At 38.7% G+C, this 24,566-nt stretch overlaps 16 protein-coding genes across 16 annotated transcripts; 10 read left to right on the top strand and 6 right to left on the bottom strand.

Annotated features, from left to right (window-relative positions):
- Positions 1–44: 44 nt before the first annotated feature.
- Positions 45–986, bottom strand: PRP45 (mRNA splicing protein; the record flags this gene model as incomplete). Its single annotated transcript, XM_043195470.1, has 1 exon — positions 45–986. One exon carries the CDS (start codon positions 984–986, stop codon positions 45–47), a length of 942 nt encoding a protein of 313 aa, XP_043049643.1.
- A 179-nt stretch (positions 987–1,165) lies between these two features.
- PRP22 (DEAH-box ATP-dependent RNA helicase) lies at positions 1,166–4,309 on the top strand (the record flags this gene model as incomplete). The annotated part of the gene is made up of 1 exon (XM_043195471.1): positions 1,166–4,309. One exon carries the CDS (start codon positions 1,166–1,168, stop codon positions 4,307–4,309), a length of 3,144 nt encoding a protein of 1,047 aa, XP_043049644.1.
- Positions 4,310–4,719: 410 nt separating this feature from the next.
- KQ657_004806 (hydrolase) lies at positions 4,720–7,283 on the top strand (the record flags this gene model as incomplete). Its single annotated transcript, XM_043195472.1, has 2 exons — positions 4,720–7,224; positions 7,275–7,283. 2 exons carry the CDS (start codon positions 4,720–4,722, stop codon positions 7,281–7,283), a joined length of 2,514 nt encoding a protein of 837 aa, XP_043049645.1.
- A 33-nt stretch (positions 7,284–7,316) lies between these two features.
- On the bottom strand, positions 7,317–8,627 carry KQ657_004807 (DNA primase subunit; the record flags this gene model as incomplete). Its single annotated transcript, XM_043195473.1, has 1 exon — positions 7,317–8,627. The coding sequence occupies one exon, from the start codon at positions 8,625–8,627 to the stop codon at positions 7,317–7,319; it is 1,311 nt and encodes a 436-aa protein (XP_043049646.1).
- Positions 8,628–10,587: 1,960 nt separating this feature from the next.
- On the bottom strand, positions 10,588–11,853 carry KQ657_004808 (uncharacterized protein; the record flags this gene model as incomplete). The annotated part of the gene is made up of 1 exon (XM_043195474.1): positions 10,588–11,853. One exon carries the CDS (start codon positions 11,851–11,853, stop codon positions 10,588–10,590), a length of 1,266 nt encoding a protein of 421 aa, XP_043049647.1.
- Positions 11,854–12,403: 550 nt separating this feature from the next.
- On the top strand, positions 12,404–13,246 carry RER2 (ditrans,polycis-polyprenyl diphosphate synthase; the record flags this gene model as incomplete). Its single annotated transcript, XM_043195475.1, has 1 exon — positions 12,404–13,246. One exon carries the CDS (start codon positions 12,404–12,406, stop codon positions 13,244–13,246), a length of 843 nt encoding a protein of 280 aa, XP_043049648.1.
- Positions 13,247–13,528: 282 nt separating this feature from the next.
- On the top strand, positions 13,529–14,497 carry HIS1 (ATP phosphoribosyltransferase; the record flags this gene model as incomplete). The annotated part of the gene is made up of 2 exons (XM_043195476.1): positions 13,529–13,580; positions 13,635–14,497. The coding sequence occupies 2 exons, from the start codon at positions 13,529–13,531 to the stop codon at positions 14,495–14,497; spliced, it is 915 nt and encodes a 304-aa protein (XP_043049649.1).
- A 28-nt stretch (positions 14,498–14,525) lies between these two features.
- PRE1 (proteasome core particle subunit beta 4) lies at positions 14,526–15,116 on the bottom strand (the record flags this gene model as incomplete). The annotated part of the gene is made up of 1 exon (XM_043195477.1): positions 14,526–15,116. The coding sequence occupies one exon, from the start codon at positions 15,114–15,116 to the stop codon at positions 14,526–14,528; it is 591 nt and encodes a 196-aa protein (XP_043049650.1).
- A 300-nt stretch (positions 15,117–15,416) lies between these two features.
- Positions 15,417–16,136, bottom strand: RIB5 (riboflavin synthase; the record flags this gene model as incomplete). Its single annotated transcript, XM_043195478.1, has 1 exon — positions 15,417–16,136. The coding sequence occupies one exon, from the start codon at positions 16,134–16,136 to the stop codon at positions 15,417–15,419; it is 720 nt and encodes a 239-aa protein (XP_043049651.1).
- A 393-nt stretch (positions 16,137–16,529) lies between these two features.
- Positions 16,530–16,877, top strand: MRP2 (mitochondrial 37S ribosomal protein uS14m; the record flags this gene model as incomplete). Its single annotated transcript, XM_043195479.1, has 1 exon — positions 16,530–16,877. The coding sequence occupies one exon, from the start codon at positions 16,530–16,532 to the stop codon at positions 16,875–16,877; it is 348 nt and encodes a 115-aa protein (XP_043049652.1).
- Positions 16,878–17,070: 193 nt separating this feature from the next.
- On the top strand, positions 17,071–17,562 carry KQ657_004814 (Sdh4p; the record flags this gene model as incomplete). The annotated part of the gene is made up of 1 exon (XM_043195480.1): positions 17,071–17,562. One exon carries the CDS (start codon positions 17,071–17,073, stop codon positions 17,560–17,562), a length of 492 nt encoding a protein of 163 aa, XP_043049653.1.
- A 370-nt stretch (positions 17,563–17,932) lies between these two features.
- KQ657_004815 (uncharacterized protein) lies at positions 17,933–19,177 on the top strand (the record flags this gene model as incomplete). Its single annotated transcript, XM_043195481.1, has 1 exon — positions 17,933–19,177. One exon carries the CDS (start codon positions 17,933–17,935, stop codon positions 19,175–19,177), a length of 1,245 nt encoding a protein of 414 aa, XP_043049654.1.
- Positions 19,178–19,250: 73 nt separating this feature from the next.
- Positions 19,251–20,198, bottom strand: KQ657_004816 (uncharacterized protein; the record flags this gene model as incomplete). Its single annotated transcript, XM_043195482.1, has 1 exon — positions 19,251–20,198. One exon carries the CDS (start codon positions 20,196–20,198, stop codon positions 19,251–19,253), a length of 948 nt encoding a protein of 315 aa, XP_043049655.1.
- A 451-nt stretch (positions 20,199–20,649) lies between these two features.
- On the top strand, positions 20,650–21,441 carry KQ657_004817 (mitochondrial 37S ribosomal protein uS7m; the record flags this gene model as incomplete). Its single annotated transcript, XM_043195483.1, has 1 exon — positions 20,650–21,441. One exon carries the CDS (start codon positions 20,650–20,652, stop codon positions 21,439–21,441), a length of 792 nt encoding a protein of 263 aa, XP_043049656.1.
- A 343-nt stretch (positions 21,442–21,784) lies between these two features.
- KQ657_004818 (uncharacterized protein) lies at positions 21,785–22,563 on the top strand (the record flags this gene model as incomplete). The annotated part of the gene is made up of 2 exons (XM_043195484.1): positions 21,785–22,467; positions 22,548–22,563. The coding sequence occupies 2 exons, from the start codon at positions 21,785–21,787 to the stop codon at positions 22,561–22,563; spliced, it is 699 nt and encodes a 232-aa protein (XP_043049657.1).
- Positions 22,564–23,130: 567 nt separating this feature from the next.
- Positions 23,131–24,462, top strand: UQCRC1 (ubiquinol--cytochrome-c reductase subunit; the record flags this gene model as incomplete). Its single annotated transcript, XM_043195485.1, has 1 exon — positions 23,131–24,462. The coding sequence occupies one exon, from the start codon at positions 23,131–23,133 to the stop codon at positions 24,460–24,462; it is 1,332 nt and encodes a 443-aa protein (XP_043049658.1).
- Between the last annotated feature and the right edge of the window lie 104 nt (positions 24,463–24,566).

Below are 24,566 nucleotides of genomic sequence, written 5' to 3' on the forward strand. Positions count from 1 at the left end.
GTATGCTAATGGTGTACATTAACGGTGTATATTAAAGGTGTGTATTAATGGTGTCTTCGTTTATGATACTTTGTATTATCACCATTGTAGTGTCTTTTAGATCTTGTTCTGGACTCCTCAGCAAGTGCCTTTAATTGGAGTTCACGTTCTCGTTGCTTCTTCTCTTCCAATTGCTTCATCAAGTCTCTTTTTTGATTGAGCTCTTCCCGAGCTTCAGTCTCTGCCTGTTGGAGAGCCATTGACACTTGGGAGAACTTGGTGAAGTTAACGTCTTCAGCACTGCTGGAACCTTCACCTCCATGAGCTGCTTGCATTCTTTTGTCTATGGAGATGGTGAACCCTTGATTGTTCTTCCAGTTGGAGATGGCCGCAGGGATTCTCCATTTGTCTCTGTCTTCTTTGGTGATGTTGGCTTCGGATGTCTTCTTAAGTATGGGAGCAGGAACGGAAGGAGAACCCGAGTGTCTATTCTTTCTAAGCCTAAACTTGGGAGGAAGCAAAGGATCTTCTCTATATGTAGACACTAGTATCTCGTTAGTGCCGGACGAAAGAGTAGCAGTATCATTATCAACAGCCGTATGGCCCAGCTTCTGCTTCAAGATGGCATCGATCGTCCTTTGAGTATCAATGACGCATTGCTTCAATGTATCGTCAGGACAAGTGGCCAAGTCATACCGAGGGAACGAGTGTTTGAGCCTTGGAAACCGGGCCTTGAGACTAACAGTATCGTCGTATGTTGCTTGTACTCTTTGATGGGGGTCGGCATTGACTGTGGCCAAGGTGGCGTTATAGTTGATGGAGCCATCATCGTTGAGATGTAGTTTCTGGATGGTGTTCTTTGGAGCGTTGGTGTTGTCTATTATGGTAGTGGAGCTTTGGAGAGAGGGAACTAGAATAGAGGAGGAAGATGAAGTTCGTTGGTGGTAGATGCCCCATTTAGGCGGTTCATAGTTGGAGTACTTTGGCTTGGGCAATAGTGATGACATGGGATAGCGGGTATGCTCTAGGATAATATAGGGTGTCTGTATGAGTTGTGTCTGTAGTGTCTGTGCTTGTAATGTCCGTAGTTGTAGTGTCTGCTGAGTGTAGTGTCCGTGTCTTCTGTCTGTCCTGTGATTGTAATAGACTTTGAGATCTTTCTCACCAACCTCATCTCTTCTCACCAATGACTACTGCCAACGCCACCACACTAAAAGCGATCCAGAACCTTGTGACGAGTCATCTTGGTGTACCAGACGATGCCCAAGAGGTGACCCGGTTTATTTATAGTCTTTATCAACAGAATGCTACGGGGACAAGAGATGGGTTCCAGGAGGTGATTACAGCCAACGGCGGTGATAGTTTCCCTCAACTGTTTATAAATGAGGTGTATGAAGTTGTTAGAGGGCAGGTGAGTACAGGTACAGCCGATGAAGCAGGTAAAGCAGATAAAGCAGTCACAGCAGCTACACACAATGTTAATCCTCCCATACGATTAGAGTCAAGACGTTCCCACCCTTCTCCTTTGCCCGTGGTAAACAACATCTATAAAGGTACGGTCCGATCCATAAAGGACTTTGGTGTATTCATTAGCTTATATGATGGCAACGTACAGCTACAACCAGATGGAATGTGTCATGTATCGCAACTATCCCATTCCACTGTAAGGCATCCGTCAGAGTTGGTGTCTGTAAACCAGGAAGTATCGGTGCGAGTCGTTAAGGTAGATGCCAGTGCTAGGGGTCGACCTCGGATCTCATTGTCCATGAAAGATCTAGACGACCAATCCAATGGTTACAATGATAGAACTAATAGATTTGCAGGAAGTAACAAACGTCGTCGTTTGACGAGTCCAGAACGTTGGGAGATACAACAGTTGATCTCTGCTGGTGTTGCTTCCATCAAGGATTACCCCGAGCTACAAGATACGGATATTGGTGATGATAATGGTGATACCACTCACTCGGTTAACGAAGGTCCTCAGGTCGATGTTGAACTCAAGAAGGTCAAACCAAAGTTCTTACTGACTCAAAATGTAGATATACTGGAACTGTTGCCAAAGCCGGTGCCTAAAGACAACGACAAAAATATGCTTGTCAAGGAGGCTTCCAATGGGTCACAACTTATGAAGGAGTTCAGAGATCAAAAGCTCAAACAACAAAAGGACAAGTCTCTTTTAAGAGCGCAAGCTTTAGGAATGGCAGATCCCATGATAGAGTCGAAACGGGACGAAGCTACTAATGCAGTCATCACCGAATGGACAAGGACTCAGAAGAACATTCAATACGGGAAGAGAACCTCGTTATCAATGAAAGAACAACGAGAATCACTCCCCATCTTTGCTATGAGAGAGCAGATAGTTAAAACCATTAAGGACAACCAATTTGTGGTGATAGTAGGAGAAACGGGGTCTGGGAAAACCACCCAGATCGTTCAATACTTATATGAAGAAGGGTTTACTAAAAACAATGGGGACCACATCAAGATGGTGGGATGTACACAGCCCAGAAGAGTGGCAGCAGTATCTGTTGCCAAAAGAGTGGCAGAAGAAGTTGGACTGAAGTTAGGTGAGACTGTGGGGTATACCATTAGATTCGAAGATAATACGGGACCTAATACTGCCATTAAATATATGACAGATGGTATGTTGGAAAGAGAAGCGTTGAATGATCCAGATATGAAACGATATTCGGTCATTATGTTGGATGAAGCACATGAAAGAACCATTGCTACGGATGTTCTCTTTGCTCTTTTGAAGAAAGCAGTGGTCAACAACCCTCAATTGAAAGTGATAGTAACGTCAGCTACTTTGGACTCCAATAAATTTGCTAAATACTTCAACAATTGTCCTATTTTACAAATCCCCGGTCGAACGTTCCCTGTGGAGATTCTTTATACTAAGGAACCGGAAACTGACTATTTGGCTTCAGCTTTGGACTCAGTAATGCAAATCCATATGCTGGAAGGTCCAGGAGATATACTTGTGTTTCTAACTGGTAAGGAGGAGATCGACACCAGTTGTGAAGTATTATATGAACGAGTCCAACAATTGGGTAAATCTGTTGGTAGTGAGCTTATCATATTGCCAGTTTATTCATCTCTACCTTCGGAGATGCAAAGCCGTATCTTTGAGCCCACTCCTAATGGGTCCAGGAAAGTGATTCTTGCTACTAATATTGCTGAGACTTCTATTACCATTGATGGAATCTATTACGTTGTTGATCCAGGGTTTGTCAAGCTTAATGTCTATGATTCCCGATTAGGAATGGACTCATTGATGGTGACTCCCATTTCCCAGGCTCAAGCCAATCAAAGAAGTGGTAGAGCTGGTAGAACAGGACCAGGGAAATGTTATCGATTATACACTGAAGAATCTTTCCAAAAAGATATGCAACCCAATAGTTTACCTGAGATTCAAAGACAAAACTTGGCCCATACGATTCTTATGCTTAAAGCTATAGGAATCAATGATGTACTTCATTTTGATTTCATGGACCCCCCAGCTTTAAAATCAATGGTTGCAGCCTTACAAGATTTATTTGTGATCTCAGCCCTTGATTCTGAGGGTTCCTTGACGTCTTTAGGTCGGAAGATGGCTGATTTCCCCATGGAACCTGCATTAGCCAAATGTTTAATCTCCCTGGCTGAATATGGATGTTCTGACGAGATCATGACCATAGTTGCCATGCTTTCCGTACAAACGGTGTTTTTCCGACCTAAAGAAGAAATGAAGGCTGCTGATCAACGTAAGGCCCGGTTCCACCATTCTTCTGGCGATCACGTCACGTTACTCAATGTGTATCGAGGATGGGTTAGCAGTGGACATGGCCATGGTTCTCAATGGTGCAAGCAGAATTATATTCATGAACGGAGCATGAAGAGGGCTCAAGAGGTTAGAAGACAACTTACTCAAATCATGAAACGGTATCACCAACCAATCATCCTGTGTGGGAACGATTTCAATAAAGTGAGATGGGCTCTTTGTGCTGGATTCTTCAAGAACTCTGCTAAAAGAGATAACAGCGGCAATGAAACAAACTACAAGACTTTAATTGGGGAAACACCAGTGGTGATGCACCCATCATCGGCACTTTTCGGTAAGAAACCAGAATATGTCATTTATCATACTTTGTTAATGACTACTAAAGAATATATGCATTGTGCCACAACCGTGGAACCGCAATGGTTGGTTGAATGTGCACCCGAATTCTTTCAAGCTGTTGATACAAATGAGCGGCAAAAGAATGAAAAGATTCAACCTTTATTCAATCGGTTTACAAAGGATCAAAACTCCTGGAGATTAAGTAATCAGAAAAAGTTGAGAAGGTAACCATTTCCGTTTACGGTAATTTTTCACTATTTTGGGTGTATCAGCTATTGAATCATGTGAATCAGCCAGGTGGGGTAATCATAGACATTCCGGATTACCGACAGGTACGTACAAAGTACATACCCATGTATGGTATCCCATGTATGGTACCCGTATGTACATGCACACTTACCATGTGCCATGTGCCATACGTTATTCTTACCGTATATCGTACCCTGTGCGGCATGGATTGCCTAATGCGGTAAGGGTGACTCCAGAAATAAGTGATGTTTTAAGCCCCGAAACTAAAACTAAATCATTAGCTTAACCAACTGCTTTCTTTGTCAATGAGAGATTTCGTCAAGAATACCAGGGAAGCCATAGCTGAGAAGGCAAGCTTGTACAGTACGAGCTCGTTAGCGGGAGTGAGGATGTTAGGGTCTCGAAGAAGTGAACCCCTGACACCACTAGAACCTACAGCTGTTGATGAGGAGGGAACGGATCAATGGCTGATTCTCGAGTGTACTCCCTTAGAAACAGATGGCAGAGGAAGCTTTGTGCTCGGAGACGGAAGGAAGATAACCTTGAAGGGGATCAATGTTGATGGGGCCATGAAACTTCCGGCGAAACCGTACATGCCATCGTATGCTGGAGGTAACTCGGAACAGGCTAGAAACATCTTCTTTGAAGGAGACACAGTCTCGTTTGTAGGGAGACCTTTCCCGTTAGACGAAGCTGCTAGTCACTTTCTAAGAATCAAATCCTGGGGGTATAATACTATTAGATACTTGTTGACGTGGGAAGCTATTGAACATGAAGGACCAGGGAAATACGATATGGCATTTATTGATTATACAATTGAAATGTTGAACATTATAGATCAGGTAGGTGGATTATATGTGATATTAGAAATGCATCAAGATGTTTGGTCAAGATTCACCGGTGGTAGTGGTGCTCCCATGTGGACTCTCTATGCTGCTGGATTAGATCCTAAATCATTCCATAAGAATGAGGCTGCCATCTTACATAATGAACAAAGATTCCAAAGCGATGATGACCCCGAAGATTATCCTAAAATGTTATGGACTTCCAACTATAAACGGTTGGCTTCGTTGGTGATGTTTACTCTTTTCTTTGCTGGTAAAATCTACTTCCCGGACTTTAAGTTGAATGGTAAAAACATTCAAGACTATCTTCAAGACCATTATAACAATTGTATGAAGTTACTTTGTCAAGCTGTCCTCGAGAAAGCCCCACACTTATTAGAAAAGGGTATGATTCTCGGGTTTGAACTGATGAATGAGCCAAACCTTGGCCTAATTGGTCATGAGCATTTGGGTTCCATCCCGGATAGTCAACAGCTACGGCTAAGTACTTGTCCGACAGCTTATCAATGCATGAAACTTGGAATGGGTATACCTTGTGAAGTGGACAAATACAGAATAAGTGTCACGGGACCGCAGAAATATGATACTCAAATCATTGATCCCCAAGGTACTAGGGCATGGCTTTCTGAAGCGGAAGCATCAACTTATGATTCCCATTATGGTTGGGAAAGAGACCCCAATTGGATATTGGGTGAATGTATCTTCGCCAACGTTGGAATCTGGAGTTGGAATAAAGAGAAACCATTAGAACAGTCAATGCCATTATTCAAAAGAGTTGAATATGGTGAAACCCAGTGTGAGTTGAAACGTCCATATTTCTTTAATGAAGTTGATCCAAAATATAACATTGTTTCCAGAGATGATGGAAAGAAACCGGCCAAGATTGATGTGAGTTTCTTTATTAATAATATGTTTGTTGATTTCTACGCTAAACATAAATCAACGGTTAGATCTATTTGGCCCAATTGCTTTGTTCTAATTCAAGCTCCAGTATTAGAAATTCCTCCTAATTTGAAAATAAGTCGAGATCATATTGTTGACTCCAAAACAGTGTATTGTCCTCATTATTATGATGGAATGTCCTTAATGTTTAAGAATTGGAACTCAAAATATAACGTTGATACTTTGGGAATTATGCGTGGTAAATATTGGAATCCAGTGTTTGGAATGGTAATTGGTGAACGAGCCATAAGAAATTGTATTAGAAGACAATTCCTTGAAATTAAACGGGAATGTGAAATATACTTGGGTAACATTCCAATTTTAATGTCTGAAACTGGTATGCCATTTGATATGGATGAGAAAAAGGGATTTCTAACTGGAAGATATTATGCTCAAACAGCTGCTTTGGATGCCATTGGATATGCCTTAGAGGGTTCTAATATTAATCATACTTATTGGTGTTATACCAGCATTAATTCCCATGCTGGAGGAGATCAATGGAATAATGAAGATTTTTCATTCTGGTCAGCTGATGACCGTAATATCACCATTAAACCCATCGATAAGAAACATTTACATCGATTGAGTCCAAGAAAGAAGAATTATCACCGTCATCAAAGAGTCATTTCCAATGGTAATGGAGGATTGGTGATCAATTCAAGTGAAACTGAATCAGAAACTAATGAACTGGATGGTTATTCTAGTCTGCATACATTAATATCTCCTTCAAGTTCTAATGTCTATTATGATCATAATAAACATTATTTCCCTTCTCCTGATGGGGTTAGAGCCATAAGAGCAGTTATAAGACCTTATGTTGTTGCCACAGCAGGAGATATAAAGACTTGTGAATTTGATTTAAAGGCAGTTCGATTCTCCTTATCAATAACTGGCAAGAAATCTACAAAACCCACAATTATATTTGTTCCCAAATGGCATTATCCATATTTAAATCTGGGTGATATTTGGGTTAATTCTGGATCTGTCAAGTATAATTCTGATTTGGAATATATTGAATGGTATCATCAATCTGAAGAAGCTAATGTTGAACAAGAAGAAAGAGGTGGACTTTTGGATTCTGTATTTGGAATTAAAGAATCCAAAATCGTAATCAACAACAATAGTGGGTTTTTGGATAAAAATTTCAATGAAAACAGATTAATTGATCAATTATCTGGAGAATTTTCATGTCCTATTACCTAAAAGTCAAGAGTATCATCTCTTTGTCTTTTCTTTAATTCTTCCTTAACCAAATCATTAACAAACTTGCCAAAATACTCAATATAAGGTTTCAAACTAGTTTTCTCGAAATCAGGTATTTTAGAATCTGTACCTTTATTTTGTTTATGCCAATCTTCAAACTCTTGTTGAATGACTTTTAAATTTGGTGCATGCATTGGATTAAATCCATAATCATCATCTTGTGGATCCATGGAGATATTTTGTTGAGGATTGAATGGGACACATACATTCCCAGTTCCTGGATGAATGCAAAAGGGAGATTTCAATAAATGAATTAATTGACGTGACACTTCAACATCTAATCTCGGGTATAAATAATAGATGATAATTTCCTTTTTGGCGTCATTTAATTGGTTGACTTGTAATTGGGATTTTAAAATTTTAGAAGCAAATTTATTGATATCTTCCCACTTACTTCTTGAATTCGATTCAAATGTTTGATCATTCCAATGGGTTCTTAATTGGGATGCCAATTCCTTGTCCGGGATAAACAGTAACAATTCCTCTATTTGTTCCCAACTTTTTCTATTATCTTGGTCAATTGATGTATGCCATGGGTTTTGATCATTAAGAATTATATCAACAAATTCATCCTTTAAAATATTAAAAGACCGTTGAATATGAGGATGAAATGGTTTTCTTAAATTCAACAGTTTCCGTTGACTTTTATTTCCCAACAGTTTGGAATTTAGTATATCCAAATACTCCACTATGGATTTCCGAGATATTTCATCCAATTGTCGTGCTTTAGCATCGCTAACCCAGCAATGAGCACCTCTTCTACCGGAGAAGACCCAAATCAAATGCTCAAACCCAAAATCTTCTCTTAAAGCCTTTTCAATAATCATAGATGCTACTTTAATAAACTTCCAACACTTTTCACATATATCTGTACCGGAACAGCAAGTTCTGATGTCATCGTAATCAGTCAAATCAATATCAAACACAAGTTCTTTGCTTAAAGGCTTCAATGCTTGTTTGGGTAAAGACTTTCTTTCCCTAGGGTTAACGGAATAAACAGCTCCAATTTCAAAACGTGTGGGGTTGGTTTGACAAACACTCTCTTTGAACTCTTCGGGTCCCCCAAAGGAATTGTACCGTTGATAAGCTCCGGATCGGTGCTCGTAGGCAAATTCTCTCATGGTAAAGTCTTTGGTGGGTTTCGGTGAATGGTTGAGCCACTGGAAAATGTATCTGAAGGGGAGGAACCGTTCATAGTAGAACTTCATGTCTGCTTCCGACGGAGTGTACTTGGTGTCAGTGGTCATAACGGATGAGATATTATGGATGAGGTATACAATCTGTGTTAGTTAACTGTAATAGAAATATAGTAGTAGAGTATTTGATTTGATGTAAGACGTGTAACGCGTATGCCTATTCTAGATGGTCGTGTGGTGCCCAGATGGTAGCACTCTGATGAAGTAGTCTCAAGTGTAAGCAAATGTTATGCCAAAGTGAACTAATTACGCTGTATTAGCTAACACTGTCGTACTGTTTAATCTTATATAGTACTATGTACAGATACTATAGTCAATTATTCATTTGCTTTTCTTAGTTCAGCATTGTGGATCAGACACCTTCTCATCCAATAATTTTCGTAGTTTTTCATTGTAATGGGGTTTAGATGGAGAGGATTTTCACCCGTAATTTTAAAAGAAGGAGCTAAAAATCTACCGGAAATCAAAAGCAAACCAGATATATAAACCAATACTAAAGATTAAGGAAAGAATGTAGTTGGGTTAGTAATGCCCATCAATTTGATCGATACGATACTCGGCCTATAACAGCTAACAGTTAATAGGGCCTCTATACCCATACCCCCCATTGATGAGTCCTTATAATTTCTTTCTAGCAGGTAAACTCAAATACTTCTTATAGATACTTTCTTCTCCATTAAACCAAATCCAAGAATGCCCATATAAGCATCTGCATATGTCCTTATTCCAATCGGATAGACTTTAATGGAAACACCACTAAAACTAACTTCATATGAGCCCCGTTTACCCTTCAAATCTCCAAAAATGACATATCCATGAATGGAATTAAACAGGGGAGCTGAGCTGTTGAGCTTAAAAATAATTATATACCAGTGTCAAATGACCCATCAAGGCACAATTGTTCGGTCTTCTAGAAATATCAATATCAGATTCTGTTGCTCTTGTTAAGTGTAAGCTCCATTGTCGTTGTGGACAAATCCACCAATGAGAGAGCGCCATATATTGGATTGAATGTTCTATCTTTTACACCCATCAGGTGATACTGGAGGTTCCCGTGTCTAATATTAAAGCAAGACTTTGATTATTGGCGTCAATTTCCCTCTGAACCCAGTAGTAGACTGTTAGATCTTTAAATGTCATATAATCTGAAATGAGGGCCACTTTCATGCTCTTTTTGACTGGCTCTGCTGTACTGGCAGTGGCTGCAAATTGAAATGGAATAGGAAGTCTCGTGATTCAGGTGTGAATACAAAGTGACTTGTATATTAAAACACAGTGACTGCACCATGAGCAATCTTAAGCTGCATTGGTTCCATTCCACTGAAGTACAGTAGAAGGAAGAGTGGCAACTTTATTGCTTTATATTTTGCATCTTAAACGTTTAATTTATATCGCCAATTGTCGCACTGCAGCTAAATGTCACTCTGGTCTGAACCTAACTTGTAATGTAAGGCGAAGGGGTGATACATGGTCACGTGAGGGTTTGAGATAGTACACAAAATGGCGTAAGATGAGGTCATGGGATGTCTATTTCTAGGAACAGTTTAAGTCTTAATATTTACAGGATGGTGGCTGCAAAGCTGAAGCATAAGCTAACTGACATAGCCAATGAGGCGTTGGCAGCAAGGGGTGAATGCTCAGTCACAGTAGCGACAAAGCATGAGGTTAAGAATCTATTAATTAGCTCATTCGTGTGAGATTACTGAATAGGGTTCAGCTTCGGGGGAAAATCAGGGTTGGAATAGGGTCTAAATAAAGTGGGTTCTCACACGTATTCAGACAAGTAGGAACTTGAATATCTCAAGGTATTTCAGATACATAATGTAATATACTAAAAGACTGAAGTGATAGACTAAATGATCTAATTAAGCCAAAGTTATACTCTTCGTCTAATTGAACATTGCACGACCTACGACACCTTAAAACCAATGAATGTCTACTATATATACCATTCATTAAATCTTTTACTGTATCTTTTATTGTAGCAACTTATACCGCAGTGTCTTACCTATTAATTAGTTTCCGTGTTAAACACTAACGAAACACCTTCATCACCAGCAGTAATTAATTTTGTACCATTTTCCATAGTAACAAAATCTAATACTCCCATGTTATGACCAAGACCAACAAACAATTCTTGACCGGTTCTAGCATCCCATTTATAGATTCTACCATTCATACTGGATCCAACCAAAATTGGAGTGTTACCAATGAATTCCAACTTGGTAATAGCATCATCAACTTTAACTCTTCTACGGACTCTCCATTGAGCAGCATCAAATATAATTAAATCTCCAGAGACCAAACCCACAGCCAATAAGTTAGGGTTCTGACACCAAGTTAAAGCTTCTATTGATAATTCTGCCACATCTTCAACTTGTTCAATGGTTTTCACTGAATGAACAACCTTACCATTATCATTATTTATTATAGCCAATTGGCCGTCACGTGCACCGATAGCTATGACATTCTTATTAGCACTAATGGTAACCCAAGGACTCTCCACTCCTTTAAAATCATCATGAGGTTGTAATTTATAGTTGACTTCACCAGTGAAACAGTTCCAATTGACCACCGTACCATCTTCAGAAATAGTTACTAGTGATAAAGTATTTTCATCTTCAGTATTAACGAAAACTCCTCCATTACATTCCAATGAATGAGAGAATCCACTCATTAACTGAACTAAAGATTTGGTGGATTCATCGATCTGATAGACCCAAACAGATCCATCAACAGCTCCAAATGCAAAATATGGTTGCAGAGGATGAACAGTAATAAACAAGATTTCTTCTACTTCCTCCACATCACCAAATTTGGTCCATTTTTGTCCCCCTTTACTGAACTTGTGTACTTGAATGTATCCGTTCATATCTCCAGTAATGACAAATTTGCCGTCACCTGTGAACCCACCAGTTATAACTGATTCTTTATGACCTTCCAATTCCCCTACGAACCTGGGAGGTTGGGTATGAGTAGTCCAGAGGAAAGCAGTGTTATCTCCACCTCCAGAGGCTACCATTGGTAACAGTGGGTGTTTGAATATGGTGAAGATCAGATCTTTATGTTGGTCAAAATAGGTCCAGGAGTTATTTGATAAGTCTATTTCAATTTGGTCTTCGTTATCGATATCCATTTCTGCTTGTTCTTCATCATCTTGTACATCGTCTTGTTCATCTTCATCATCAATATGAACTTCATCCTCTTCTTCTCCCACTACTTCCTCGGCAATTTCATCCACCGTCAAGAACTCTTCTTCTTCAGTTGGCGCTGGCATGGTGACTAATAATTATTATCTATGTAACTTGAAGGATAAGCTGGCGATGTATTAGAAGTAGTAGAGGATTACAAATGGCATCTCATCTCAGCAAATTGGTACTGGTAAGTGCACGAAAGAGTTTATACTATATTGTCGACTATATTATAGACTAACTTTAGTTGACTCTATAGCCTATACTTTACTATATTACACTCTACTATAGATTACACTCTATACTGCTCTATTATACTACACTATGTACTCTATACTTCAATCAAGGCTTACTGTAGAAGTCTCTAGTCACATATCACTGTACCATAATTACAATGACACAGTTATACCATCATATGACATAATTTTACAGTCTACACTAGTACTATCACGGTCTAGTGAGTCTTAAGTTAATATAGCTCTATTTATTATACTTATTGTATCTCACACTTAACTCTCACTGAACTCATACTAATTAAATTCATGTAAATTGTGCCTTCTATTTTATGCTCTGTTCTTGACACAAAGTTGGAAGTACAACGAATCGAGATGACAATTAACCACTTGTTCTTTAACGATGTTGGAATGGATCTCCAGATTTCCCGGATATGACCATGTGCTTGGTTCTATCAAGACAATAGTGGGAAATATTATTCTGACAGGACCTGTTCCTCGACATGTGGGGCTTATAATGGATGGGAATAGAAGATATGCAAAGAAAGAACATATTGAACTTCGAGAAGGTCATAGTTTAGGATTTGAGTCTATGGCCAAGATCTTGGAGCTTTTATATGAATCAGGAGTAGAATGTGCTAGTGTGTATGCTTTCCTGATTGAGAACTTCAAACGACTGAGTTATGAAGTCGAATGGTTGATGCAATTGGCTAAAGACAAGTTTACTCAAATAAGTAATCAAGGTGAGTTGGCTGAAGAGTATGGAATAAAGATAAAAATATTGGGGAACGTTAAACTACTTCCTAAGGATGTTCAGGATGTGTTACATCAATCCGAAGAAATGACAAAACATAATACTAGAGCTGTCCTTAATGTTTGTATTCCATATACTTCAAGAGATGAAATCACCCATCTGATTCAGCAAATAGTTGCTCATGAAAATGAAGATGATGAAGATGAAGATGATTTTTTTATTGATGAATCAACCATTTCAAATTACTTATACACTAATGAATCGCCTCCACTTGATTTGTTAGTACGAACGTCAGGTACTTTTAGACTAAGTGATTTCTTACTTTGGCAGTGTGTTGATCCTCATTGTGCTATAGTCTTTGTCGATAAGATGTGGCCAGCTTTTACACCGTTTGATATGTGCAAGATCTTGATTAATTGGGGGTTCAATAATTATTGGTATGGTCATAGTTCAGGGTTTGTTCGAAGGAAACAAGTTAAGGACACAGTATAGTATATATCTCAGCACATTCAGTATATCACAGTATCACAGTTTGTTATAGTATGTTATAGTATGTTACGTACATATCAGTATGTTACAATACATTACAGTGTATTACTTTATACTGTATTACTTACAATACATAGCAGCATTCCAGTATGCATGTATTTCTCACGGAGCTCCGTCGGAATAAAACGTGCCGCACTTTGAGTCATACCGCAGAATTTTTCACTACTAATTAACATCAATATCTTATCTAATCTTTCATCATAATAATAGCCACATAGAACCACCATGGATTTAGTCAATCACTTGCCCGATCGGTTATTATTTGCCGTCCCCAAAAGTATGTTCAATCCACCGTAAACTATGAGCTCAAACGTATACTAACCATTAATAGAGGGAAGATTATATGAGAAATGTGTAACTCTCTTGAAGGGTACAGACATCAAGTTTAGACGTTCCAATAGACTAGATATTGCTCTCTGTACCAACTTACCTATAGCCTTGGTATTCTTGCCTGCTGCTGATATCCCCACATTTGTTGGTGAAGGTAATTGTGACCTTGGTATCACTGGCCACGATCAAGTTAGAGAATTGCACATGGAAGAAGACGTTGAAGATCTTTTAGATTTGGAATTTGGTAATTGTAAATTACAAATCCAAGTACCTGCTGATGGCCAATACTCCAAACCTGAAGATTTGATTGGTAAAAAGATTGTTAGTTCATTCACCTCTTTAACCACTGAATATTTCAAGAAATTAGAAGGTGTGGAAGATGATTCTCAATTGAAGACCAAAATTAAATATGTTGGAGGCTCAGTTGAAGCTTCTTGTGCCTTGGGGGTTGCAGATGCCATTGTTGATTTGGTTGAAAGTGGTGAAACCATGAAGGCTGCTGGATTGAAAGCCATTGAAACTGTGTTATCTACTTCAGCCAGATTAATTAGGTCTAAGAACCCTAAATTCCCAGATTTGGTCGATAAAATCCATCAAAGATTCGTGGGGATCTTAACTGCTCAATCATATGTCTTGTGTAACTACAATGCCCCCAGATCTATCTTGAAGCAATGTCTTGCTATTACTCCAGGTAAGAGAGCAGCTACTGTGTCTGCCTTAGAGACTTCTGCTCAAGATGAGGAGGAGTGGGTAGCCATTTCTTCAATGGTGGGGATGAAGAAAATCGGTGATGTTATGGATGAATTGAAGAAAGTTGGTGCCACTGATATATTAGTATTGGAAATCAATAACTGTAGAGCTTAATGTATAGAGAGTATATATATGTATATATCTAATTAAAGTCAATTTGTCTGATCCCTTCAGCATCAACAATCTTAACATAAACTCCTTTAAAATCAATGGGCATTCTTCTGTTCAATTCATCAACACACATTTGTAATAACTTCAATCCTTCATCAATAGTCATATCCTTTCTATAATGTTTATCAAAGAGTGAAGTGCAATAGAATGCAGAATACCCATGTGCTCCATATGGCAACTCGACATAAGTACCTAAATAATCAACCCAACTTAAACTTGGTTTCTGAGTCTTTGTATCGTATCCTCCAATTAAAGCATTCACTTGATATGGCTTTCTTGATCTAATCGATGTAGCAAGTTGATTACGCACAAATGATGCCACAGCTTTAGGGCTCAACTCAATTTCGTTCTCTCTCATTGTACTCAATTGAATGTTGGCTTGAATGTATTCAGCAAATTGCACCGTATCACCAGATTCTCCAGTGTATGCTATAAGATTATGGGAATTCAATTGACGTGTTTTATCATCATTATCTTTCAAGATCGATATTCCTCGAGTAGCTGCCTTGGATGTGGCAATAATTGTGCCCTCTTTCACTGTTAAGCCAATTATAATATCCATAGTGTGACTGTGTGTTGCTTGATACTGTTTGTTAGTAAAATGTATAGGTAATGGTAGTCGTTGTTAGTGTTGAGTTTGCCATCATAATGTTTTGGTAAGTACACGAAATTACTGTAGTGCTCAACTGACGTACAATAGAGCTTCATCCACTGACTACTGCAATATACTATTAATTGAACTATAGTACTACTACTGTACTCTAATGTACTCCAATATACTCCAATATATACTCTAATATACTCCAATATATACTCTAATATACTCTACTGTACTGTATTCCAAACTCTGTATTATTCTATCCTAACTTTTCTTAAGTATCTCTTCAACTTTGACATTAACTAATTGGGAAATCAATTGCACCAAAGGACTCTGATCATTCTTCATTTGACCAGCTAGATTCAATTCTATTTGCTTCTCTATCAATTTCCCAGTCAAATCGACTTCAATGTTGACGGTCTCACTCAACTCCTTCAAAGGTAAAACAACTTTAGATTGAGTATATGCCACCATCATTATAGAGAACTGGCACTTATCATAATCAACATTAGTAACAGTAAGCGAAGTACCATCAACAGCAATGAATCCCTTATGAACAATATAATTAATAAACTCTTTATCTCTTAATTCAAATGTAAATGTTATGGCATTCCCATCACTTTTTCTATCAACTATACTGGCGATAGTATCGACATGTCCTTGCACAACATGACCACCTAACCTGACATCACTGGTCACGGCTCTTTCTAAGTTAACTTTAGATCCAGAACTCAAATCTCCTAAATTAGTCTTTCTAAGTGTCTCAGGTGCTACACCAACTTTGAATTTAGTTTTTTCATTATCGAATTCAGTCACTGTAAGACATACACCATTAGTACTGATGGAATCTCCAAGATGGACATCATCAAGTATTGACAGACATTTTCCAATGGTAATACTAACTCCATTACCACCACTATGTGACTCATCTAATTGCTTGTATTCCAAGACTTCTCCTATAGTTTCAACAAGTCCAGTGAACATTATTATGAAGTATAACTGGTGTTTATTATTAATTGTTTGACACTGGATTACAAATACTGATCAATTGATTATACGTAAGTTCGACGTGGTAGCGCCGGTGTATGGTGAACATATTGTTAAAAAAATAGATTCAAAGGAAGATAAAACAGCATATTTATAAATTCTTAAAATTCTGGTTCTATTCTCTTGTCTCTAATCTAACTGTAATACGTAGGTATATTTGTTCAGGTTTTTGTTGTAGTATAAACTGTGTTTATCGTTAAGGAAATTGAGTTTTACGGGTCGTGTATACTTCCTATTGTGACTATGGTAGCGCACGTTACAATTTTCCAATAAGACAAATTTTCACCATGATCAATTATCAAACCTTCAAGCATTCTCCACTCCATCAAGATGCCTTTTAGATTCCCTGTTAAGTTTGACTTGCCCCAACACGTCCACATCAACGCACGTGTTATCAGAGACCAGTTTAAAAGACTCCAATATAATGAGCACGAAGTGACTAGGAATGCTTTAAGGTACATTGCTCGTAATACCGAGTTACCAGCCAGAGCTCGGTTGGAGGCCCAATTACAATTGGCCTCGATGCCAAAATATACCTCCTACAGTCAGATCAGAGACAGATGTGTTGCCTCTGGGAATTCCAAGTCTGTTATCCCCGATTTCAAGCTTAACAGAACCACATTCAGAGAAAGAGCCAGACATGGATTGATTCCTGGTGTTAAGGTTGCTTCATGGTAGATTATGAGTATCATATTATTTGTACATAGTGTAATATAAGATTAAAGAAGATGCTGACCTTATACTGTAATTACTCGGGTATTTCCCATGGTATATTCCATGAATATGTGCAGGACATTTGAATATTATTTTTCAGTAATAAAAATTGGAGATGATATCTACAGTTTAAAGTTCATTCTTCTCCACCTAAACCATGTTTACCATACGAGGTGGTATCAAATATACTCCTGGGCGGGTACATTCTGTACTTCCACGTCGTCAGCTTTCATTAAAGCCTGATTTTTCCAAGTTTAAATTGATTCCTCAACCCCCAGGACATATTGTAGGAGATGTTAATGACGCTTATATTCCACCCGACTCTTCCTTTTATCATGGTTCATATCATTGGGCTTATGAAAGACTCGCATCTGTTGCTATGGTTCCTTTAGGGTTATCTCCATTTATATTTGGTAATGATTATCCTATGGTAGACTACGCATTCAGTACCTTGTTACTTTATCATGTTCATAGTGGATTCCAATCATGTATCATTGATTATATACCTAAAAGAGTGTATGGAATATGGCATAAGATGGCCATGGGACTTTTAACTTTGGGATCGTCTGTTGGACTTTATGGTATTTATCTCTTGGAAACAGCAGATAATGGATTATTTGGTCTTGTTGCTAAGATCTTTGGTGCATAGGTCAATATTGTATATAGTAATTAGAGTAACATAACTACACCCTTCACCGCTGTACACTTTACTCGCTTGAACACTATAAGGCTGTACTACTATACCACACTACACTACCACTATACTTCTCCAATATCTCACGAAATTATGGTAGCGCCCATTCTGTATACAACTGTCGCAAGTTCAAATGGAAAACAACGCTTTACCACCAGTTGTTTACACTAAAGCAGCAATTGAGACCGTAGAGTGTTGGATTACGTGATTGTATTGTTTGTTGTATCATTGTACGTTGTTGAAGCGAACTGAGATCTGAAATAGACGTTACGTTGCTCATATTGTTGTGTTGTATTGCGTTGTTACTGAAAACAACTGTATCAAGATGAGTGACTCTGAAGTACTTGATTATAATGATAGGGCATCGTCAGATGACGAGATTCCACTTGCTCTTGAGATCCGGGAGGAAAGCATTGGTGAGAACACCACTGCTAAAACTGCTGCTACTGGTGCTACTGGTGTTAGTGGTAATGGTTCTGGTAATGGTAGTGGTGCTGGAAATGGTGACGATAATGGTGGTAGTAGATCACAGAAAACTAAAGGAGTTGTTGATAATCAAGGATTACTGGCATCAACAAGTATACATCCACAAGAAGAGGTTGTATATGAGGTGAATGGAGATTCTAGTTTCCATATTACCAGAGCATTGGTGGTTGGTAACTTGCGTAGACCTATAAATGCCATTAATTTCCAGAATTATTTGAAGCAATGTCTAAAAGACTTTGGGGATTATCTGGTGGAAAGAGCATGGATGAATCGGACCAGAACCCATGCCATTGTGTTGGTTGATAAAGAAGAAGGTGCTGTTTTATTACGAGATAAGTTAAATGGAGGTGTGTATCCAGATAATGAAGAGTATCAAGAGTTGGTAACCGAATTACAAAAACGGATGGAAGAAAACTATGAAATTGAATGTCAGAAATATGAGCAATCCAGTGATAAAGAACATATCGATCCTCCCAAAAAACCTCAAGAATTTGCATTGAATCGAATTCCATTGTTTGTTGATTATATTCCTGTTAAAGCCATTAATCAATGGATATTTGAGGAGGATAAAGGTCCTTATAATGGGAAATGGAAGTTTGTATATGAAAAGCAAGCCAATGAAATTGTGGCTGCTCACATATTATTAGCTGGGGATTTCATGCCTTCTTTTAATAAGAAGAGACGTGGTGGCCCAGGTGGTGGCGGTCATGGGAATAATAGAAACAATGATCGTACAGAAAGAAGAAACAGGAACTCTAACATCAATAATTCCAGAAATTACAATAGAAGTAGTAATAGGGAATGGTTTCAAGATAGAGACAGAGACAGAGACAGAGACAGAGACAGAGACAGAGACAGAGACAGAGACAGAGACAGAGACAGAGACAGAGACAGATTTAGAGACCGTGAAAGATATTCAGACCGTGAAAGATATTCAGATCGTGAAAGATATTCAGATCGTGAAAGATATTCAGATAATAGAGATAGAAGGGCTACAAGAGATAGATATATTCCCGCCGATAATGAAAGAAGAAATAACTATTCTCGAGTACGAACCAGGTCTCGTTCAAGATCTCCTAATTAGAATGTACAAAATTTACAACGTTAAGAATCAAAGGTATCAGATTTGTCCGGCGTTATCTGAAATGTTTTCTGGCTCATAGAAACCTTTTTGAGCCCTCCAGTTCTTCAAGGCCAGCCTCTGATGAACTTCTTTTCTTTATTTCGGAATCAACCACTTGGGCTTCTTTTATTGCTTCTGCTTCTTCTTCTTCAGAGGGAGAGTCTGGCGATGTTGGAATTGTATGAGCATCATTGCTTTCAGGACTTTCTATTGGAGGACTTGAAATATTATCAATGGTGGGTTTAGATTCAATATCAACACTAATTGAATTTGGAAGTATGTCACCCATTGGTTCAGCCTGCACTTGTTCAATTTCATCGATTGCTGTATTGGATTCTTGTTGAAAGCTTAATTGCTCTGAAATAATACTATCTTCAGATACTTCTGGTTCACTTTCTACTTCTGCTAGCCACGGTATCCTGACCATAGTAACTGAGGAACTTTCCTTATCTATCCCATTTGACAAATTAGTAATGGAGGTGGCATCACCATTGGTGGATAAGGCAGAAAACGTTTCTGGTGGGAAATCATTCAAGGTTGAAGACACAACCACTAGCTTGGCAAGCGAATTAAAGAACTTAAGAATCACAAGATTACCTTTATTGATATCATAACCGGCTTTGATAGGATCTGCCACCAATTCACATATTCTAAGTAATGTAAAGGGAGGGTTCCTTGTAAAGTGCATCTCTAATTGAAGCTTTATCTTCTTACTTTGGTATATGATTTCTGAAGGTACATTAGTTCCTCTGGTGTCTTCAATGAATATGAACAGTTTATCATCATTATCATCATTATCATGGGGCGCTGTAGTTCCTTTTATAACAAGTTCGTCCAACCATTGTAGTATCCCTGGAAGATATTTGTCTTGCCAAAGAGACCCCATCTCTTTAGGAACATGTTTATTAGTAGCGATTTCGGTGATGAAGGCGTTCACATCAGCGTCTAAGGAAGGCGTGGCTTTGTTAAAACTCAAATGCATTCAGGTAAGGAATATATGCGTCCTTCACAATCCCGTATACTCGATAATGAGGACCTACTCTAAAAGCCTTAAATTGTTGAGTCTTTTGTTTATGATCTTTTAATATATATTTGCCTGTTCAATTCCAATCAGTACTGCCGTAAAGGACTTTACCTAAACGGTTGGATTGAGTATAGCTGTTGCTCCTGTTCCCTATATGAAGCACAACAAGTATATCAATGACTTATGCCGTTAGTTACTATGGTAGATAAACACCAGTAACACGTATTAGCATAAGTGTATGGTAGGAGACTTAGATTTTGATTTTCCCCAGATTCGTGCGTGCGTTTACCGGTATTCGCGTTTCACAAAACCGTCGTGGTTTTAGTTCGAAAATTTTTCACTACTATTAGTATCAAAGTAGATTAGGCAGCACATAATAGAACTTAAAAGGTCTATTTCAACCCTCGTGATGATAAGAAATAGCTTAAAAGTTGTTCAGGGTGCTGGGTCCAAGATATGGCTTCCTGTTCAACAAAAATCTGTTGCACTGTGTGTTGCAACCGCAGTGCGGTTTAACTCCAACAAGGCATCAACTATTACCAAATCCAGTTTAACTGCTCAAGTGTACCCTATAAATAAAGAAAGCATTAGTGAAAAGGATGTTGACGATTGGCTTGCGGCTGTGAAGTCATTGAGACAGAAGCACCATCCTGAGACCGAAGCCGAAGTGTATGTATCTCAATTGGCAGATCCTCATAATGTGGTGGTAGATAAGTTTGAACCTTCACAACAACAAATTGAAGAAGCTGAAGCCTTAAAATCATTCAAGATCCCTGGGAAGCAAGATGCTCTTTTAAGTCATTTGACCAATTTGATTATGAGAAGTGGTAAGAAGGCAAGAGCAGAAAAGATTGTCCATAATGCACTTTATATTGTATACTTGAAAACAAGACAAGATCCTGTGGCCTTATTATACGATACAGTTAACAGATTAGCACCCGTGGTGACCACCAGAGTGAAAAGAACCGGTCATGCTAAGAATTACACTGTTCCTGTGGCATTAAGAAAGAGGCAAGCTGAGAACTTTGCCTTGAAATGGATTATTGAAGGGTCAGAGAAGAAGCGTTCACCAGATTTTTCAGTTCGTTTGGCAGAAGAAATCATCTCTGCTTTTGAAGGGAAATCCGCAGGTTACGATAAGCGTTCACAAATGCATAAAGCTGCCATGACGAATAGATCGTATGTGTTTTTGATCAAATAAGATCATTGTATTGTATTAAGAAGAAGACTATATACTTGTAAATATTTAATTATACATACGGAACGAAATTTCTGTAACCAGTTCGATTCCGTGTGCGGACGAAAATTATAATTAGCTATAGTTCTTTCTTTCTTTCAGCGGTTCACAAGTCTCCCACATCTACCTCCATATTACTTTTTAGCTTTAAATTTGTACGACATTCATTTGATACTTGCTTTGCTATCTCTTCGTCTATAAGAAGTATCATCAGGAAAGTAGTTGAAGATCTTCACCTCTCTACCTTCCAAAGGGCCACCCGATTTCGTTTGTTTTTGCACCCATTTTCAAGGAATATACCATAAAAATGGCCGATCAATTAGAATACGTGTTTCATGATGTCAGGTATCGATTCGACTACTTGCTACTACGAGCTAAACAGAGATACTATCGAATAAAGAACCCTCGAGTGATTTCCGGAAGATTAAAGCATACCCCCTTGCTTTCTCTAAGAACCATTCCGCAACTTGAACAACAACGAGTTCAGTCGGACCAGTTACGTTTACTAAAAAGAGTAGAGGTACCAGTTGATGTTGATGGACGAGAAGAAGAAGAAGGAGATGACGACGAAGAGTACATTGGCTATGATGTGCACCTTCTATCATCTTATAATGCAAATCAAGTAGACTCGTCAGATATCATTTCTTTAGGGGGAGAAGAAGAACCTATGAATCAATATGTTGCAGGGGTAATTGAAACTACACCAAGAAAGAGAGATAGACTTCTAGACATCCTTAAGGGTATCAATAGTCCTACTCACAAACCCCATTTCGGTAGCGACTTATACACCATGGATACAACACCTGCTGAAGTCTCGGTGTCACTGTCAAAGGTCATGCGGAATCATCAATTACGGTTAGCACCAGAAGAATCGAACTCCCCTGGTCAAGATATGTCTACGACTGGGGTTACGATTAGGTATGAGAAGGCTAAAGAGAACTTTCCGTCAGTAGACATATTTGCAGCCAATTTAAAGGAAGGACGGGAAAAGTATGGCAGGACCATTGGAACAACACCTACAATAAGAAGACGACGTAATCTTCTACCACCGTCGCATTCAAATCCACTAGAATTTCCAGAGGATAGTTTACTGGTTGTTTCCAATCTGACACCATATTTTGATAGTGGGCTTCTTACAATGTATGCGAATGGTTCCATTTGGGACGACAATAAGAGCACATGAAATCAGAGTCAACAAAAGAAATCAGCATCAACCAACGCCATCATCGTTTACTTGTTCTACAGATGTGTTATGGGAACTAGATGTGTACTAGTTTGTTTCTACCACAGTGTTAGAAGTGTCCCCTTTTATGGTCCATGGTATGGTGGTCCATCCTATCGACTTTGCAATGTCGTGCAATCATATGAGATATTGGCTACACAAATATGTCTCAGGATTACACCACACTATATTTATCTGAGCTATCATTGGTCCGAAACTCCCATACTAAAATGTCGCGGTCGTAGGATTTGTGACGAAAAATTTTAGTTGGTACGACCAATTGAATGTGCCAAAACTTCAACCAAACCACACTAGATAGAAAAAACCTACAGTGAAGGAAGTTGTACCTTAGATTGTACTTCATCTAATAATTTATTCGGGCGGTTGTCATTGATTGTATATATCATTTTTGTCCATCCATATTTATAAAGATGATTCGTGGATCTGTTGTTCGTGCTAAGAACTTGACATTACGTCGTTTTGTCTCAACTGCCAACTCTGGTACCAAGTTCACCACTTTAACTAATGGTGTTACTTTAGCTACTGAAGTTAACCCCAACGCTACTACTGCTGCTGTTGGTTTGTTTTACGGTGGTGGATCTAGATCTGAGCATTCCTACTCCAATGGTCTTGCTGCTTTGACCACCAACTTGTTGGCTTCAAAGAATGCTCCAGGTGTTGCTCTTTCTGCTCAAAACTCAAAGGAATTTAACGGTGTTGTTGCCGTTTCTACCAATGCCAATGTTGCTGAAGCTGCTAAGTTGATTGCTTCTATTGCTTCCAAGCCAGAATCTGCTTTTGACTCTGCTAACTTTGACACAATCAAAGCTCTCAGTGCTTCAGCAGCTGCTGCTTCTGAAGCTAACCCAAAGAGTAAAGTTTTAGAACACTTGAATGCTACTGCTTTCCAAGGTTATTCTTTATCCTTACCAACTTTAGGTACTCAAGAAACCGTCTCCCATTTAATTAAAGATGATGTTGCCAGATTTGCCAAGTCTCATTTGGTTTCCAATAACGTTGTCATTGCTGCTTCTGGTAACATTGATCACGAGCAATTGGTCAACAGTTTAGAAGCTTCTTTGAACGTTGCCAATGGACCCAAGCCAATTGTTTCTCCTGCTTCATTCTTGGGTTCTGAAGTTAGAATGAGAGATGACACCATGCCAAAGGCTTATATTTCTATTGCAGCTCACGGTGAATCTCTTAACTCCCCTTACTACCAAACTGCTAAGGTTGCTTCTCAAGTTTTCGGTAAGTTTGATCTTAGTGCTGCAGTTGCCAAGTTCACATCCCCCAAGTTAGCCTCTATTGTTCAAGATTACGACATTGTTGACTCTTATGAACACTTTTCCACTTCATACTCTGACACTGGGTTATGGGGTTTCTACGCTGAAACCTCTGCCATTGCTTCAATTGACGACTTTGTCCACTTTACATTGAAGGAATGGAACAGATTATCTGTATCTGTTACCGATGCAGAAATTGCTCGTGCTAAGGCTCAAACCAAGACTGCCTTATTGAAATCTTTGAACTCTTCTGCTGACATTTCCAGTCACATTGCTAGCGACTTGTTGTTGACTGGCCACAGAACTTCAGTTGCCTCTGCATTGGAAAAGATTGATGCTGTTACTAAGAAGGACGTTAAGGCATGGGCTCAACAAAACTTGTGGGATAGAGATGTGGTTATCTCTGGTACCGGTCAAATCGAAGACTTGCTTGATTACATGAGAGTTAGAAACGATATGGCTATGATGAGATGGTGATTGTTTTAAGACAACAATTTATTCCTTTTATTATTCCTTTCTTTCCAAAAATATCTACTACCACAACTAACCACCACCACCTTACCTACTGCTATATTATCTTT

This window comes from Scheffersomyces spartinae (assembly GCF_019049425.1).
Source record: "Scheffersomyces spartinae strain ARV_011 chromosome Unknown scaffold_8, whole genome shotgun sequence".
Lineage (NCBI taxonomy): Eukaryota > Fungi > Ascomycota > Pichiomycetes > Serinales > Debaryomycetaceae > Lizanozyma > Lizanozyma spartinae.